Below are 20,498 nucleotides of genomic sequence, written 5' to 3'. Positions count from 1 at the left end.
GTTGTGGCTATAATGTATATTTCTTCAGGTTTGGCTGTACTTCAAGGAAAAGTCCCCGATTCTCCAGAAGGTCTCCGTATATTGTCAATGTCTGTGATGCGCAAAGCAGTGCAGGTGGGCTAGTTCAGGCGGTTCAGCTGGCATGACTTTCCCAAGGGTTGTGCCTTTTGAGGGCGCTGTGTCAAGAATCTGGAGGCAAGGGCCTCAAGACAGGGGGCGGCCCACCGATTCTCCTCGGTGCCTGCGAAGACAAAAGTGGCAATGCATTATTTCGGAATAAAACAAAAACATAGGGAAGACATATTCACATATTCACTTCTGTATAATGTAATGGTGGATATCGTTGAGATAGGCCTAGATATGCTTTATGGTCGCAAGACGATTTAGTGTGTGACCATAGATTTTTGCAACAGGTGTCTCAGATTCTTGTATCACCAGAAAATCGAAATGTTGTGGAGACATGGAGAGAATTTCCACGGTACTGCCTTTAACCTCATTGGCGTGAAACTCCGATATAAAAGAATCAATAGCAAGACCTGGTATGAGTCCCCAAACCGAGCAAAACACAATTAACATCAACACATTATGGGGTGATTTTCTACGCTTTTCTGTAAAATCTCACCTCACACGTTGAATGTTGAAGCCCACTGATATGTCTATAGGCGTGTCGGTATAGGTTTACATTTAACCTTTGGAAATTGCATCAAATTTCAATGAACATGTAGTCATTTTTTATAATTTAGTTGACAGAACATTGACATTAGCTCACCACACACAAATTGAAGGCTATGAAAATAGCTAAAATAATAAGGCAAGCATTGAAACCTACTTTCCCTAAAATGTTTTATTTATGTAATTAATCTATGTTCCAGATATGGTAGGCTATAATATACCTTTATTTCATCAATTCATTAAACGTGTTGATATAGTTAAACGCCTATAGATAGTTGCTAGTTGTTTTTTGGAGACAATGTCATTTTCGCAATGACTGTGCTTCTTTCCATAAATAGCATACCGTTCTAATAATATATTAAGATTTAGATATTAGATATTTACGCTGTTAGAGGTCCAAGATATGCCGCCTTTGGAGATGATACGCGTTCAATAGATTATTCGTTGAGAGCTCTTGGCTGATTGGTTGTTTGGGGCTGTCAAAGCAGCGCTCATCTCGGCGCGCGCGACCCACAGGGCATTTGTTGCATTGAGATGTTAAGTGAGGGACGTTATAAATCGGCTCCGGAGGCAGAATTCCTTCACTGCGCCAGGAACAGTTCAGGTAGTAGGTCAACAACATCTGTTAGCAAACCAGAAACTACCTTCAGAATGGTGTCGACATCCGATTGTGTATTCAAGACCAAAATCATAAACGGGAAAAAGGTATGTAACCTATGTTACCTACATGCATGCTTTATTGGCAAGTAATACTAGCTTTCAAACAAATTCATGTCAAAAACGAATATTTTAAAGTAACTGATGGATTGTTTGTTAATGCATTAATTATCTTTTTTTTTTTGTAAGGTATCCAAACCATTGATGGAGAAGAAAAGACGAGCGCGCATAAATAAATGTTTGGACCAGTTAAAATCTCTGCTGGAGAATTATTACACCAGCAATGTAAGTAATACTTCGAGTCTATTAGGTCAATTGATACAAACCAATCGTGCTTTAGTGCTTAGTGGCTAAATGTATGCTCCTTTTCAGATTCGAAAACGCAAACTCGAGAAAGCGGACATCTTGGAACTAACTGTAAAGCATCTGAGAAATCTTCAGAAGATCCAGAGTGGTGCGTTATCCATCACAACTATTTGTTATCTCGTTCTAGGCCTTGCCTCGATAGGCTGGCCTATCACTATTAGCTTCTACTAGCAATTATTCGATCTACTGTCAAGTGACATTTTCGTCAGGCTGGGTTTTACGCATGGTGCCATATTTACTCAAAATGTTCCTCTCATTTTCTACAGGATTTTCCATGAACTCCGAGTATGCTGAATACCAAGCTGGCTTCAGGAGCTGCCTAGCAGGCGTGAACCAGTACTTGCAAGACAACTCGAGTGGGAGCAGCAGTCGTTTGACCATGCTGACGCACCTTTCAAGCAGCCTGCACTGCTCCGGAGGAAAGGCTCAGAACTCCAGCACCGCGGACAGCGACACGGTAGCAAAACATGTGCTGCCCGAAACTGTTGTGTGCTGCCCGATGCAAAGACGTCTTCCTTCGATAGTTGGGCACGAAGTGAGCAAGGCACCGACCACAGTGCCCCTCGCCCGGTGCATCAGGGCGCTCGAACCTTACAGCGCCACGGTGCGCGTGTCCGAATCCAAACCTACTAAACTCTCCGCAGGGACCAGTCAAGTCATCGTATCCACAAATAAGATTAAACTAAATAACAGTCTCAGCTCATGCTACAGAAACAAGTGTCTCTCAAATGGTCAACACAGCCATGCAGTTACCATGCACAATGTTTGGCGTCCTTGGTAAGCATGTTGAATAGAGATTTATTTGAACTGATAAATACTTTGTGTAGTATTTGCACGGTGTAGATTTGTATTTTCTAAATACTGTTTTTACTATTGTATAGATTTTTTAAAAATTTTATCAATAAAATCAAAGAACTGAAAGAACTAAATAAGCCTTTTGTCGTCTTATTTGGTAGTGGACTGGGAAAGTGAATGGATGGGAAATTCACACACACATTTCTTTATGAAAGTAATAAGTCATTCTGTAACCAATTTGTACAATACAGAATCAAATGCAATAGTAACAATGCATTTATTCACCTAAACTCATCTTGCAAGGCAAATAGGCCATTCCTCATCATCTAAATATTTAGCTTCAGTCTCTGAAGCAGCCATGACCTTAGCTGGCTTCATAGGGCTACTGAATAGACTCGAATAAGACTCATAATACAAAAGCTTACTTCGTAAAAATGCTTTGCCCTAACCGCTCCCCCTTTTTGAACTTGGAGTCATTCTTCTAACCTCTCCATGGTTGCTCACATGGAGTGATCTATTCATCCTTGTCACTGACATGGTTAAAAGTGTGTTTTATACAGATATAGGATCTTAATTTGATCACCCTGTTGCAAGAGAACGTTGCTGCAATGCAGGACATTTTAAACTTGTAGTGTTATTTGAGATTTGAAAAGGCTTTTAAGTTAGTCATATCCACTTTGACATTTCAGACTTGATTTTCCACATTTGCTGCAGGATTATTTTCCCGCTGTAGCAAACAAATTACATTAACATCTTACATATTTAATGAAAATGGTTTCGAATCTGCTGTACGCCTAGTTAGTAAACTGGAATATAAATTAGCCACTTGGCTGGTGGGGGAAGTTATCGGTCGCACATTGTTTTTATTAATTTAGCCTGTTATTAAACAGGGGTGTGTCATCCTGTACCAAAGTCCAAAAGCATATCAATCAATTCGTGTATGAAGTTGCACAGGGAGCTGTTCCACCAGGTGCTTGATACAGGTTTAGAACATGCATTCAAATGGTGGCGGACCTCACCAGCTTCTTCGTTCGAAAAAGCAACATTGGGACTGGCCAGGGGATTACGTTTATTTTAATATCTATAACTTGACCATTTTATATTCTATTGTTGTTTTTTCTTCTTTATTTAGACTGCAGGTAAAGATACAAACATGGCTGTCACCTGTTGCTGAAACGATTGGCATCGGGTAGCCTTGGCATTTGGTTCCCAGGGGTACCCCATGTTCCCAGTAGTGCCACATCCATGATAAAGCTCAAGCTGCTATGTATTAACATTGTCAATGAAGCTATAGCCTTAATCAATCCCTTTCCTACATTGGCAATGTTACGACATTGGCCTAAGTAACCAGTGAGGAAACAAATCTGGGGGGTTGTCAACCGCCTAGGGCGCATCCCATGACGCGCCATTCATCTCATTGTTCTCCAGTTTTACGCATAACTACCGAAACAGCAGCGCGCAAATTAGGTTCTTGTTGAACAGCACAGCAATTTTCTGCTACTAATTATTTACATGCACGTTATCTGCTTTCTCGTCTCATAGGCCCCATGTTATCTTAAACGCTATGGAGGTTTGGGATTCATTGTGGACCAGACGTTGGTTTTGGAAGCTCATACATATAAGAATAGTCGCTTAATTTCACTTTCATTTAGTCAGTTTTGGTAGGCCTATATATCCTAAAGATAGCAGGCTACTCATAAAGATGTATCGATATAGCCGGCCCAAACTGACCCCCAAAATAAAAGTTGGTTTCTTTTGGATGGAAAACAGCGTTTCCGCTGCTATAGTGGGTTGGAGGTCTAGCATCAGTATCATAAAATGGCTCTCTTTTCATGTCGACTAAGGTTGGAGAGGATGGCACCTTGCAGCGAGGAGAATCACTGAAACGCCCATCGCTCTTTCAGATGGTATTGCCGGCCTGCTGCGTGCTGGGGACATTGACAAGGCATGGGTTCGCGAAGAAAAGGACGCCTTCCAGCAATGTGAGAAAAAAAGAAGGCAAAAAAGACTTGTTCAAGTCGCTTGTGTGCAAACTCTGACCCACACGCTATTTGTAGACTGCGCGGCTCACATTAATGGCCTATATCTCTATGCCTTTTCTTAGCAGGCCTACACCATGCATCCACGTTTTGACCGTCATAGCCTACATTTTGTACTAAATGTTCGTTTATATCTAACTTAAGAGTTGGGTTTTAGACGATTGTGACCAGGGTAGCCTATTTAGAGCAAGCCGTTTTCAATATAGGCAGACCCACTGCAACCATATGGGCCCAAAAGTCCCGCTGTTGCGCTTTTAGTGAAGTGAATACATGGAGATGTATAGGCTAAAGAACCTACCAAAGCCCTTGAGTTTGTTTTACTTTAGAAAAGCCAAGCCACGTGATGTGCACCCTGAATGCACTGAAACTTTTAAGAATGTCTATGAACTCGTCTCAGCGTTGTTTAAATAAGCTAGTTTGGTTTGCACTATAATAGTGGTGCATCAGAGCCGAAACACAGAGAATGGAAAATAAAAACGTATTTGCATTAGACTGTGCCCAGTCAAGCGCCCATAAGAGGCAGACGTGTAGGCCTGGCCTATATACAGCGATGCAAAGAGCCATGCCCCGTGTCCACCGAGCCTTTCAACACCCTGTGGTGGACTAGAGAGATGTTTTTTCAGGTGGAACGTTTGGTCTATGACCAAGGTGAGGCATATTCGATATTCTCTTGGCCAATTTTTTTTATAGGGCTACACTAAAACGAAGAGTGCAAAATAGCCTCAAATCATCTAATTTGAAAGAAACTGGAAAAAATCCTATCTATTTTAAAGATAGAATCCTTTATTGAAACAATAACAAAGCATAGTCCCCGCCCCTGTTTCGCTAAAAAGCTGAGGGATGGGGTGAAGAAATGTAACCACTCTTAAATTCATAGACAGAGCTATGAATGCAAGGACTGACCATCCATGATATACAATGTCACATTTTAACCATGTTTTGAGGCTATACAGTGTTCGTTTACATTGAAGTTGTTTACAAACATTGGAGTAAAACATGTTTATTATTGGGTTGTGGTGGGGTACGACAGTTGAACTAAACTCATGGATAGGTTACATTCTTCAAGAATCAATGGGTAGGCTTTATGTATCATTAATTTATAAAATTATTCTAGCGTTAAGTAATAGGACTCACATGGGTTAAATACTCGACTACCCCCATTCCACCAACGAAAATGTATCATAATTAGGCGTATGTATAATCGTTGCAATTGGATGTATTAACCATGAGACCAGGTCGCAGCACGATTAGACTTCCACAATACCGTGGAATTTCCCTTCGAGATGGATAAAGACCCATGTCGAGGCTCACAGGCTGCGGGTAAGTTGTGAACAAGGTGTGGGCATTCTCCAAGGAAACGAGGGTAAGGGGCTAGACGTAACTGAATCTGCAGAGTCAAGCGTTCAAAACACCTGCTAAAAAAATTATGATCGTGTAAATTTAGGCTACTTGAGTTTTTAAGGGGCTAGGCTTACGATACGTGAATTATGGACCAGACATGACTGCATGCGTGAAATGGCAGTGTTCAGGGGCAACTTGAGGATGTTCTTCAGCCTCATACAGAGCTAGTCCTGAAAAGAATCACATGAAGTTGGAGTGCTAGAACTGTCTATTGAATAGACTACATTAGTGATACTCAAATTGCGCATGCCGACCACATCTGGACCGCGAGCCCATGAAGAATTGTGAGTGCATAAGAAATATGTCAAAAACAATATATGTCGAAACATCTGCTTTATTTTTTTCTGGTCCGTACAGAATAATATCTCGAATTATCTCAAAGAAGTGTGAACATCAATTCAATAAAACCGTGTTGTGAATCAAACTCTAATATGGTTGATGTGCACCTCACGGAAAAAACAAAAAACAAAAAAACAATTCAAAATACAAACGCAAAACACACTTTCAACGATTTCAAACCAATAAAGTGTTTTTTTCCCACTGCAACTTTGATTCGAAATAGATCTTTATCCTTTTAACAAAACCATCATCTGAGCAACAAAAACACCAAATATTGTTCATAGGATTGACAGTCATAAAAGCTTTAACAGAGCAGGATATGTTACAAAATTAGATTCTGATAAATAGGTAGGCTACTGTAAACACAGAGAAAAACAGAATGCAGAAAAAGTCAATGACGTGGCATATTTCGAAAAGGAATATAAAGACGGCAATACTTTCAAAGAAAGGTGTTCACATTATGATATTCATTTGAATATTGAACAAGGGGTGAGAGGTGCACAATTAACAGGCTAACCTAAATTAATAACCTGGACTTTGGAGCATGACTTATGCTATAGAAACAAATTAGCTTAAAGTGTATGCAAAACATTTGTAAGCAAAGTATTATGATAATAGCACACTTTCTATGAGGCACACACACATTATACCTTATAAGTGCATTTATCTAGCCTGGGTACCAGTTTCTGAGGTCAATTGAACTCGACCAAAACAATGGGAATACCATGGAAACGCGTGGGGGAAAGATCCCTAATCTCCTCATTGTCCAACAACAACATTTGCCTACATTTAGGCTATTGTTTATATGTGTATTTCACACTATGTTGGGGTAAACATCGGAGTATAACGCTTGTATGGATGTCAACCCCAATACATGTCCATCATGTCATCATCATAAATCAACTGCTTAAAAACGACTTTGACTAATGTCACCGATTTCTGTATGCTAATTTAGCTATGCTATCAGTTTATAGGAATACCATTTAGCAATTAGTAGTCACTTCTAAACCTGAAAAGGGACAACTAGCCTAACTGTTATGCAACGAAAAGAGTCAAAAATATAAACATCGGACTTTAGTAATCACATTGTGTGCCTGTTACAATACATTAATCATGACGGATTTGACAAATATCCTTATTGCTTTTTACTGATGAATGTGTTTTTATTTATTTATTTCTGCTTGTATTTATATTTTCATGTGTATTTTCTATAATGTATGTAATTCATGGCTCATCTGTAAAAGAAACCTTGGTGTCAGTATGACTTCCTGATAAAATAAAGGTACAAATATATACATAACAGAACCAGTCAAAAGTTTGGACACATACTTATTCAAGAGTTTTTCTTTATTTTTTAAAACTATTTTCTACATTGTAGAATAATAGGGAAGACATCAAAACTATGAAATAACACATATGGAATCATTTAGTAACCCAAAAAGTGATCAAAACAAATCAAAATATATTTTATATGAGGTTCTTCAAAGTAGCCACCCGTTGCCTTGATGACAGCGTTACACACTCTTGGCATTCTCTCAACCAGCTTCAGTAGTCACATGGAATGCATTTCAATTAACAGGTGTGCCTTGTTAAAAGTTAATTTGTGGAATTTCTTTTTGCCTTTGAGCCAATCAGTTGTGTTGTGACAAGGTAGGGGTGGTATACAGAAGATAGCCATATATGGTAAAAGACCAAGTCCATATTATGGCAAGAACAGCTCAAACAAGCAGAGACATTACAGTCCATCATTACTTTAAGACAAGGTCAGTAAATTCTTTGAAAGTTCTTTGAAAGTTTCTTCAAGTGCAGTCGCAAAAACCATAAAGTGCTATGATGAAACTGGCTCTCATGAGGACCGCCACAGGAATGGAAGACCCAGAGTTACCTCTGCTGCAAAGGATACGTTCATTAGAGTTAACTGCACCTCAGGTTGCAGCCCAAATAAATGCTTCACAGAGTTCAAGTAACAGACACATCTCAACATCAACTGTTCAAAGGAGACTGATAATCAGGCCTTCATGGTCAAATTGCTGCACAGAAACCACTACTAAAGGACACCAATAATAAGAAGAGACTTGCTTGGGCCAAGAAACACGAGCAATGAACATTAGACCGGTGGAAATTTGTCCTTTGGTCTGATGAGTCCAAATTTGAGATTTTGGTAATCAACCGGTGTCTTTGTGAGACGCAGAGTAGGTGAACGGATGATCTCTGCATGTTTGGTTCCCTCGTGAAGCATGGAGGAGGAGGTTTGATTGTGTGGGGGTGCGTTGCTGGTCTGTGATTTATTTAGAATTCAAGGCACACTTAACCAGCATGTCTACCACAGCATTCTGCAGGGATACGCCATCCCATCTGGTTTGCACTTAGTGGGACTATCATTTGTTTTTCAACAGGACAATGACCCAAAACACACTGTGTAAGGGCTTTTTGACCAAGAAGGAGAGTGATGGAGTGCTGCATCAGATGACCTAGCCTCCACAATCACCCGATCTCAACCCGATTGAGATGGTTTGGGTTGAGTTGGACCACAAAGTGAAGGAAAAGCAGCTAACAAGTGCTCAGCATATGTGGGAACTCCTTCAAGACTGTTGAAAAAGCATTCCTCATTAAGTTGGTTGAGAGAATGCCAAGAGTGTACAAAGCTTTCAAAAAGGCAAAGGGTGGCTACTTTGAAGAATCTCAAATATAAAATATATTTTCATTCGTTTAACACTTATTTGGTTGCTACATAATTCCATTTGTGTTATTTCATAGTTTTGATGTCATCACTATTATTTGATAATGTAGAAAATAGTAAAAATAAAGAAAAGGTGTGTTCAAACTTTTGACAGGTACTGTATATATATCCACTTTTTTGAATGTGCACCAATCGAGCGTGTTTCTATACCCCATGGTCTGCGTTCCATTGACCTCTTAACCGCATTTATGTCATATGCCAAATGTTTAGCTTATATGCCAAATGTTTGGCATATGACACAGAGTACAAGGAGTGGAATGTTAGCAGAAAGAGACTGGTACCCAGGCTAGCATTTAACTTCATACTCTTAAAGTGCATTATAATGCATATTATAAGCTGTCATAACGCCAAGTAGTTATAACATCCTTATAATACATCACTATGATGCATTATAATACCAATGTGTGTGTGCCTCATAGAAAGTCTAGGATTTTTTACAACATAATGAGGCTATAAAAGGGTTCATTGGGGCACACTGCGAGTTGAAAGTACTATCACTCCATTTAATGAATTGATCTGCAAACCTACACAAAACTTGTCTAAATACATTCATGTCAAATGTCAAACTTAGGATTTTAGAACTGCCAAATTAACATATTTGGGGAATATTACATTTTAAAGTTTAAAACATTTGTAATAACAAGTTATCAATATAATTCAAATCTTTCCAGCATGAGGAAGACTCAGTTGCCTTGGTCCATCATGCCTCAATGGTCTTATACACCTGATGGGCCCCGATTTCAAGTGTTTCCCAAAACACCATCTAGAGTTTTGTAAGAATTTAAGCCAAGGATGTCAAAGCAAAAATGAATATAAATGTGTACCCACACCACCAGTGAACCACATACTCTATAAACACTGGAGTGCATTGGTGGTGGTGAATTTAATGAACACCATTCACATTCCTTCAGCCATGCTTGGCTTCACTTCTTACTGGCCATCCTTTGGCATGTCAAACATTCTCTGAAAAAGCACCTCGTTCTAGTCGAGGTCACCCAGAGAACCTGTACTTCTATTCATGGTCCTTCGATCCAGATTCACTGATTGGTCACAGTTAAAGCAATAGAAATAGAATCCCTAGAACGGGGAAGACCCTCAGACCATTGCAGTTTGACTGTACCTCATTGGTACACTTAGTATGACTGACATGGAATTCTATTTCTATGGTTCAAGTATGTGCCAGTAGCAGATTAAAGCTCCATCCTGGACTGAATGTGGCCCTCATCCTTTTTAACAGACACTATTTTAGACTATTTAGATGCAGCTCAGCAAAAGGAGGCGTAATCCTAATTTGAGATCTGCATGCATAATTTTACCTCCCAGAAATATCACATTGACATCAATGACTGATTTATGTGAATGTCTGAGTTACATCTTTCAAATTGGGATATGGCAGATGTTTTGGACATGAGCCATTGGGTGCATCTCAATAGTGTAGTGACTCCCTCTCCTCGTCTCCTTTCTTCATCCTCACTGAGCTGAAAGAATGGGAAAGGTGTAAACTGATTGCAAGATTTACCTTATCATTTGATATCTGTGGCGATAGAGAGGAGACAAGGAGGCTTGGAGACCAATTCAGACTATTGAGATGCACCCCTGGTCTGGAGGATTTTCCTCTGCACATCCTGGTGCTTCCTAAAAGGGCCACTGGGGCCAATCTAGGGATATACAGATTGACCAACACTCTGCTGCCAAGTGTCAAGCACCATTTGTGAGGTTAAGCTACTGTTAACGGCTGATGTATATCATATTATGTATGTCTGCATGAATATCTGTGCGTGTGCTGACCACTGTTACACATTTGTAATCATAAATATCGAATGACAGTATTTATAAGAGGAAACAAGAAAACATCCCAGTCAAATCCTCAATGAAAGAACGAGGAGCACACCAAACCATACATCCAATGTACCTGTAACTTTCATTATGTACACGTCACATCCACTCCACGCCGAGTTAACTTTTTCAAAGTGTCTAAGGGACGTCATGGTAGAAATTCTTCTTACACAACCATGTAGAAAATGACACTGAAGTGAGGCAATTGCAATAATGTCTTTGTATAGGATATTTAACGATAGGCCACAACACAACATCAGAGGGCTTCCTTCATGAAGAAATAAAGTTTTGTATATTTCCTAAAAACATTCCCTCTCTTCCTTGTTTATTTTGATCAAAAATATAGCAAATGATCATCCATCAAATAGACACGTCATAACCACAACAAATAAGAACATGGCCTGTTTTGGCCTTGCCCTCTCATCTCATAACACCTTACACAATATCTGAGATTTTGAAGTGCAAAAAAATATCAAAATACCAATTCCCCCCCCCAATCCTCGTACAATAAATGACACAAAACAAAAGAGTGGAATATGCACAAGATTAAAAGGAAATGTTAGTATGGGTTTACTAAAAGCAATGTGTTTGAGTCACTATGTGGTGGAGCTCACTGCCTCCTAGGAATTGCACAGCCTCTTTCAAAGTTGCTACGTTGTCTAGCCTACCAGGTACTAAAGCAAAGGTAGGCAGGTCATGAAATGTGTACAAAGCTTTAAGGCCAATAAAACAGAGTATAAGTCCTGGCTTTGGGAGTTTAGTGTGGCTGAAAAAAATCAACCATTATTTAGGATATACCAGTATGAAATCTTTCCACCACCCAATGCCATGGTTCTGTAATAATAATACTAATAATATTCATAATAAAAACTTTCTCTACTCTAGGTGGCAGATCCTATGGAATCTGAGTGAAATGTGATATATCCCGAGGCTGATGCAGAAGGTGAGCTTATAAAACTATTTGTGCTCCCTTTACTGTCTCCCGTAGTCAGGTGCTTGTGTCCCCCCCAGTCGGGCCCAGCTCTGTGGGCTCCTGTCCTGCTGGGCCTGTGAGACGAGTGCTCCCCAGTCCGCAGGCTTTGCCCCGCGGGGACTAGTTCGCCATGGCGCTTCCCCTCCCGCCGGTGCTCACGGAGGGAACCTGAACGGCATGCCCCGGAGCTTTCCCCACCGCACGCCCTGTCTGCCCTGTGTGAGCCATCTGGTGACCCTCCCCGACTACAGCTCCTGCCATGCTGCGAGAGGCGCCGCAGGGCATGGGGCTCACGCTCAAAATCGGTGAGCGGGAAATGCGGATACAAGATGATGTGCTGCTCATAGACGTCTGGGATGAGGGAAATGGTGGAGGTGCGGCGTGGGCTCTTCATGGGACTGGGAAGCGGGGTCTCATCGATAAAGTTGATGACCTCGTCGCGGCTAAAGCAGCGCAAATCTGCCTCCTCGTATCGCTCGCCACCGCTCACCCGCGGCAGCTGCTTGAGCATGTGCCCGCTATCCTCTGAGCGCCGGCGCTTGCGGTGCGGGTGGCTCTCCTCGTGGTAGGAGACCGGGCTGCTCCTGCGCCTCTCGTGGCGTGGCAAGCTGGAGTTGTAATGGACCATCCCCATCACGTCCTCCGTGGAGCCCCAGTGGTGTAGGTAGGAGGGGATCTGGCCGCTGGTCCACATGTCGGTTTCGTCGTGGGAGAATCTTCTTGTAGGGGGTACCTGGCGCAACACAACACACAGACCAATAACATCAGCTTGTATGGAGAAGGTTAGGCCTGGATAATATGCATATGAAAATGTCTATACATTCATACATTTCGATGAAAAAACAACAGCAATACATTTTGTTTCTCTTACTGCTAAAACTACAAATGCAAAGTTCTTTAAATGATTTGGTGTTAAACATTAGGCTGTTTTCTAATCAACTGTTGTCTTCTCTAACATGAGTCATTAATGCAACTCAATTAACACATATTTGTTTTTGAAACTATTATGACAGTAATACAGCACTACTATAACAACTAACTTGTCGGGCTAAACGGCATTCTATTCCAAATTGATACTCACATTCCACATTGTTCTGAGAACTAAGTAGGAGAGACATAACGTCAGCTTTTAGTATGGGTTTGTCAATGAGAAGATACACAGCACAAAACTAATATCAGAGTGCCACTATGTGGTGTCTTTTGGTAAATGCAGAAATGAAACAGCAGACGATACAGTAGCGTTGAGTGAGAAGTTTGACCAACAGGGGGAAGCAAAGCACGAGTAGTAGTTGAAAATGAGGAATGACAGGGGAAGGATGGGGAATGTCATCCCAACGAGATGCAACATGGCAAATGAAAAAGTCTGATTCTGTAAATATAAAGCCATTTGAGAATTGCAGGCAACAATATGTAGCTAATATATCTGTTTCAATGCCATGACATGTATTTAGTTGTAATACAAACACATTTGTTTTATTGATAATTATTTATTGATCATTATTTTCCATTATACAGTATTGACTGCTAAAACACAGACTGTATCTTAACCAATTACATACTGAGTGCACAAAACATTAGGAACACCTTCTCTTTCCATGACAGACTGTGAAGGTAAAATCCAGGTAAAACCTATGATCCCTTATTGATATTGATGTCACTTGTTAAATCCACGTCAACCAGTGTAGATGAAGGGGAGGAGACAGGTTAAAGAAGGATTTTTAAGCCTTGAAACAATTGAGACATGGGTTGTGTATGTGTGCCATTCAGAGGGTGAATGGACAAGAAAAAATATTTAAATGCCTTTGAACGGGATATGGGAGTAGGTGCCAGGTGCACCGGTTTGAGTGTATCAAAAACTGCAACGCTGCTGGGTTTTTCATGCCCAACAGTTACCCGTGTGTATCAAGAATGGTCCACCACCCAAAGGACAACCAGACAACTTGACACAACTGTGGGAAGCATTGGAGTCAACATGGGCCAACATCCCTGTGGAACATTTTCGACACCTTGTAGAGCCAATCTCCCGATGAACTGAGGCTGTTCTGAGGGCAAAAGGGGGTGTAATTCCTAATGATTTGTACACTCAGTGTATAAGATGTACTATTTAGACGAAACAGAATCAATGGTTTAATGAGTCAATGTGGTGAAATGATAGCTACTGTATACATCTCTGTTTCAATAACTATCCCAAAATAGAATAGACTCGATCCTACTAGAAAATAGAATGAGCGTGACTATCAACAAGAGACTGAATCAGGAGATCAAATTTCAGTCTATATCATATCATAGGCCCATAGATTTCATGGCTAGGCCTACTAATTTAAAGTCCAAGTTGCCAGATAAGAAACGTCGGCCAACTGGCAGCTTGTTATAATGCAGCCAGCTATCATGAACCATTTATAAAATAATATGAATATTTGATGTCTAAATCTAAGGGCTACACCTCCTGTGTGCTACTTTCTTGTTAGAATTACACTGTGCTGTGCTACATGTGGTTTTGCTAGCAGCTATTTGCTACATGGAGTAGTCGAGAGCCCAATTGGGTGATTGTTTTGCAAAAAGAATGGAACAAAGATGACACAGTGGTAGATGTCTTGCGGGGGTGACCGTAAGTCTGGGTTGTGTTAGGTAAAAGGGCCATGGCCATTCTTAGTTTAGGTCTCCAAATTCAGCCTTCAAAAGCCTTCATTTTCTCTCCAATCCTGTAATTGTGCTGCTCTTTTAGTTCATTTTTATCTGGGCTACACGACTGCACGCACACACACTCACGCACACATTGTGCGCAAACTCGCACACACACGCGCGCAAGCACTCGCACACACACAGTTGTGGTTAGGTTGTTTGTAAGCTCTTGAAGACTGCATGTTGGGAGAGCAGCATTGGGGTTCCTAATAATACGTCAAAGAGGAGCATTTCACAGCTCTACAACTGACTTGCTTTGAGCCCGGAGTCAATAGGACTCAATTGGAGTCAATGGTACTCAATAGGAGTCAATGGTACTCAATTGGAGTCAACGGTACTCAACAGGACTCAATAGGAGTCAAAAGGACTAAATAGCATTAGCACGAGCAAGCATTTGCATTGTTTTAGCAGAGTGGTTCAGTCAAGGATATTGGAAGTCAGCATCAGCCCTACCACCTCATACTATTCTGGTACTTCTATGTTTAACTTGTGATACTACGATGAATACATTGGAGGTCTGTGAAAGACCCACCTATAAACATTAGAGAAACGTATCTGCAATGAAGGTGAAAACAACTGATGGTCATATTTGCCAAACATTAGTCAGCCAGATATATGCTTTTTGACCTTTCAATGCCATGTCTAGATAGGAAATATCAGTTAGCAAAATGTAAAATGATTCCAGCAAGATCAAACAATAAGATAGATATTATAGTAGGCCGAAGGGCCTCTTTCACCATGCACATTGTTATCTGTATTTGGAGTGAAAAATCAATCAATTGATGAAATAATAAAAATCAATGGAAATATACCTGCAAATACTGCATTTTATCTTCCTGTAGTTGCAATGGATACCCTTGTGGGACCCCCATTTCTAAGGTTGAGAATTCGTACTTGGCAATACGGTCTACCGTCATGATATCAGCCGCGGAGCTATAGTCATATGGTCTGTCATATATTAAGTCCGCATGAATTCCTCCATCTTGGCTGTTTTCTGCAAAACGCAGAAAAGCATACGCGGCGTCAGGATTAAAGACCAACGTACTCAAAATACACAGACAGACAGACAGACAAGACGAATAGATAATAGAGACAATTCATCTTTCTCTTTTTTTGGGGGGTGTCCGCTGGGGTTCCTAATCAAACAGGAGTCACTGTAGCCCTCGAGGCCTCGAGACATTCTTGCACTCTGAGTCTTAAAGATTTTTTTAAAAGTTAATATTTTAAAATAAAATAAATATTCTAACATGAACCATTAAGTGTTATATATCTTTTTATTCAGAATACTTCAGACTATCACAATATATTATAAGTGCATTATTGCCACAAAATTGCACAAGTCTTCTAATTAACTAGTGCCTTTTTTTGTTGTCTTTGTGGCAATCACAGATCTTTGCGTTTGTGAAAATGATTTCCGATATTGTTGTGAACTTAGTCTGAAGTGTTTCGAATAACAGGGAACATAACACTAAGTGGGTCATTATGTTGTAGATTGTGACTAAATGATTGTGACTAAATGATCTCTGCAACAAGATGCCCTATGGCTCAGAGGGTTGAACAGTGCATTTGAAAAGAATCACTGACTGAAAATCATGACTGTGGGCGTTTACCGAATAGAAACATACAAAACAACTCCTTCCAAATTCAGAGACCCTGTCCAGAAATAATGATATTAATCTTTCAAAAACTGGGGCTTATCGTGAGAACCATAATACTACAAATCAAAGGAATACTTTCAAGTAATCATTTTACATACTGTATAACTTGTCAGGCAAATTTAGGATCAAAAGAAGAATTGCATTCGATTCAATGAGAGGTCAATTGGAGATCGGTGTAAAATGCTGATCTTAGGACAAATGTTGGCCGGTAGGATGGAGGATGAGATTGGCTATTTGCACAGGCAGCATAGCATGCAAGTCAGTAGCTTTGGAAACAAGAAACAACCCTTATACATACAACTGTATTGTGATATACAAGGCAAGCCCTCTGAAAAATAAATAAACGCTAGCAACATTAAAACCACACAGAAAATACATTGTCCTACATTTGAGTTTTTTGCCTTATGCTAAACAATCAACATGGATGGACGTATAGAAAGGGAGGTTATTAAAAAGGTGTGGGAGTTAGAAAGAGGGGAGAGGGGAGATATTAAGTTGAGTTTAAACAATTTCATTGCAAGAAAAGGCAAGTTATTTCACAGGGTTCATTTCAATTTGCAGGTTTTTAACATTGAGGATTTTTCGAGTTTCTTCTTCTTATTTTGATCTCATATCAATATAGAATAGTTCATATCTACCCAATCCACAATTAACAAACTATAGGGGCGATTACGTTTATCATGTGACCTAACTTTAAAGTTAATTAGGGACCACAACTTGGGTAAGTGTCTGTGTATTCCTGAATTTTAAATATATGTATTCTTTGGATCACTAAGCCATTTTGGTTTGTCAAAATGGCCATCTCATTTGCATAATTTGAGGGAATATTGTGAACGAGATTCCTTGTGATGTCTAATAGGCCTACAGCCAACATGGACAGGAACAGTTTAGTGCATTTCCAAAACAGTATTGAGTCATCCCGGCAGTATCTGTTTACACTCATACGCTGACATTAGTCCAAAAAAACTTGATAGGTGTGCGTACAATCATGCCTCGATGTGTATCATAGATTTAAGAAAAACGCATACCAGAATCTCATAGGATTGGAAATATGACCATCGTGCTGAAATGTACTGCGCTTTTTTTATCTAGTTAAAGTCCTTCAGTATTGGTTTGGTTGTAAATCTTCATAAATCCTCTCTTTATTTATGCGTCGTGTGTCAGGGTGTTCTAGGCCAGGGAAGATTTCACAGTTTGAATTCATTCAAGTGAAACAAAGTCAAATTCTGTGGGGAAAGTATGTGCTTTTCCAGCAATATCTTGTAACAGTCCGAGAGCATAGCATATAATTCACTCTTTTTAAATGAGCCCACTAAGAATGAAACCACAAAATGTGGCTATAAGTCCTTCCTACAGACACTTTTTGTTTGGTCACTTCTTCTCCACTTGGAGAAAAAGGTCCCATGATAGGTCACATGATAAATTAGACCACATCAAATTAGACCGATCACATAAGGACCCCCGGATGGCTACATATGACCACATTAAAGGAAGATGATATATACTGAATCAAATCTAGCGTTGTAAGCTGAACAGACATCACTCTCAAAACAAGATCTCTCCAACCCTGCTCCCGGAGAACCTTCTAGGTCTGCTTATTTCAAATGAAGTTTCGACAGAACATCACCATAGACCTACATGGTGCCCCCAATGTAAATCAATTGCCCGATTCAGAATTCAAATCCAGTTTTATATCTTCTGAATCCATTCACAGATGACTATCAAATCATCCATTCATAAATCAACCAATGCCAAAGCTAAGATTGGGATTGTGCACTAAGGTGAGACACCAGCAGAGGCTCCAGGACTGGGGGCTGCTGACCTCTACCCTTAACCCCCGCTTAATCAAATGCCCATAGGTCCTATGCCAGTTCTCCAGGACCAGACTTCCAGACCTCTACCCCCTACCTCTTACCCCCCCTCATGTTATGAAGTCACCATAGCCAGGGATTGGAGGGGGTAGATGGTGGACAGATGGAACCTGGCCTGCTCCACCTCCCCCTCCTCGCCTGTTTTACCTTCGTCCACGTCGTCGTTGGACATGATGGCCACACACTTCTCCCAGACCATGCGCACGTCTGCGCGGTAGCGGTCGCACGCCCACAGGAACATGGGCAGCAGGATGGACTGAGCGATGGAGCACCACAGCACGCACAGCACCATCCAGCTGTAGGAGCGGTCATACTTCAGACTGGTAAAGCTCACCACCTGCATGAGAGGGATAGAGGGAGGAAGGGAAGATGGAGGGCACAAGGCATAGTCCGGTCAACATCAAGTACAAAGCGAAACTACAACAATACCCAAGCGGATATTTTTCCAACAGAGCGGTTTATGTTTACATCTCAAGAAACACCAGCAGAGAAGTGTGTCTGTGGTGCCTCTCCATGAGCAAAAGTGTATAGTATAGTATAGTATAGCAGAGTAGAGTATAATATAGTATAGTGTGTTCCAGGACCAAAGCATGTACTCCTTTTCACTGGGCCTTGACACTTTAATCAAATTGATTAATTCAACTAATTAACCAGCCTGAGCAACAGGGCATAACATTTACTTTTCGGTTCACCAGCCACTGTGGCAGGTAGATTTAAGTAGATTTAAAAATCTACGCCACTCAGATTTTTTACCAGCCAAAATACTCCCCCCCCCCCCACTAAAATTACACCAACAAAACAGAAAATAAACGGATGAGCATGTTTTGTCATGTTTTAAAAAATGAATTATGTATTACTAGTAATAATTAACTAATGTGGTATATTGAATAATTATACATTTTGTGACATAAGTCTTTTAACCAAAATATCAAAGACAAACATTTTCACCTGCCCCTTTATGGGCGGGAGGTTGCCGTGGTAGCGTGACTCCAGTCATGTTTGTGCATGTGAAATTGAGTCTGATTAGTACAGTGCCTTGCGAAAGTATTCGGCCCCCTTGAACTTTGCGACCTTTTGCCACATTTCAGGCTTCAAACATAAAGATATAAAACGGTATTTTTTTGTGAAGAATCAACAACAAGTGGGACACAATCATGAAGTGGAACGACATTTATTGGATATTTCAAACTTTTTTAACAAATCAAAAACTGAAAAATTGGGCGTGCAAAATTATTCAGCCCCTTTACTTTCAGTGCAGCAAACTCTCTCCAGAAGTTCAGTGAGGATCTCTGAATGATCCAATGTTGACCTAAATGACTAATGATGATAAATACAATCCACCTGTGTGTAATCAAGTCTCCGTATAAATGCACCTGCACTGTGATAGTCTCAGAGGTCCGTTAAAAGCGCAGAGAGCATCATGAAGAACAAGGAACACACCAGGCAGGTCCGAGATACTGTTGTGAAGAAGTTTAAAGCCGGATTTGGATACAAAAATATTTCCCAAGCTTTAAACATCCCAAGGAGCACTGTGCAAGCGATAATATTGAAATGGAAGGAGTATCAGACCACTGCAAATCTACCAAGACCTGGCCGTCCCTCTAAACTTTCAGCTCATACAAGGAGAAGACTGATCAGAGATGCAGCCAAGAGGCCCATGATCACTCTGGATGAACTGCAGAGATCTACAGCTGAGGTGGGAGACTCTGTCCATAGGACAACAATCAGTCGTATATTGCACAAATCTGACCTTTATGGAAGAGTGGCAAGAAGAGAGCCATTTCTTAAAGATATCCATAAAAAGTGTTGTTTAAAGTTTGCCACAAGCCACCTGGGAGACACACCAAACATGTGGAAGAAGGTGCTCTGGTCAGATGAAACCAAAATTGAACTTTTTGGCAACTATGCAAAACGTTATGTTTGGCGTAAAAGCAACACAGCTCATCACCCTGAACACACCATCCCCACTGTCAAACATGGTGGTGGCAGCATCATGGTTTGGGCCTGCTTTTCTTCAGCAGGGACAGGGAAGATGGTTAAAATTGATGGGAAGATGGATGGAGCCAAATACAGGACCATTCTGGAAGAAAACCTGATGGAGTCTGCAAAAGACCTGAGACTGGGACGGAGATTTGTCTTCCAACAAGACAATGATCCAAAACATAAAGCAAAATCTACAATGGAATGGTTCAAAAATAAACATATCCAGGTGTTAGAATGGCCAAGTCAAAGTCCAGACCTGAATCCAATCGAGAATCTGTGGAAAGAACTGAAAACTGCTGTTCACAAATGCTCTCCATCCAACCTCACTGAGCTCGAGCTGTTTTGCAAGGAGGAATGGGAAAAAATTTCAGTCTCTCGATGTGCAAAACTGATAGAGACATACCCCAAGTGACTTACAGCTGTAATCGCAGCAAAAGGTGGCGTTACAAAGTATTAACTTAAGGGGGCTGAATAATTTTGCACGCC

At 40.6% G+C, this 20,498-nt stretch overlaps 1 protein-coding gene across 1 annotated transcript in view; it reads right to left on the bottom strand.

The window, feature by feature from the left end:
• Nucleotides 1–6,246: 6,246 nt before the first annotated feature.
• Nucleotides 6,247–20,498, bottom strand: part of gpr153 (G protein-coupled receptor 153) — a 41,997-nt gene continuing 27,745 nt past the window's right edge. The window contains exons 4-6 of the mRNA XM_020506178.2: nt 18,177–18,366; nt 15,313–15,494; nt 6,247–12,551 (exon numbers count right to left, since the gene is read on the bottom strand). Coding sequence (XP_020361767.1) covers nt 11,727–12,551; nt 15,313–15,494; nt 18,177–18,366 — 1,197 coding nt within the window. The 3' untranslated portion in view covers nt 6,247–11,726. The remainder of the gene's footprint in view (nt 12,552–15,312; nt 15,495–18,176; nt 18,367–20,498) is intronic.

Source organism: Oncorhynchus kisutch, linkage group LG17, assembly GCF_002021735.2.
Source record: "Oncorhynchus kisutch isolate 150728-3 linkage group LG17, Okis_V2, whole genome shotgun sequence".
Lineage (NCBI taxonomy): Eukaryota > Metazoa > Chordata > Actinopteri > Salmoniformes > Salmonidae > Oncorhynchus > Oncorhynchus kisutch.
Note: the sequence above shows the minus strand (reverse complement) of the source record. Positions and strands in the feature narration are given on the sequence as shown.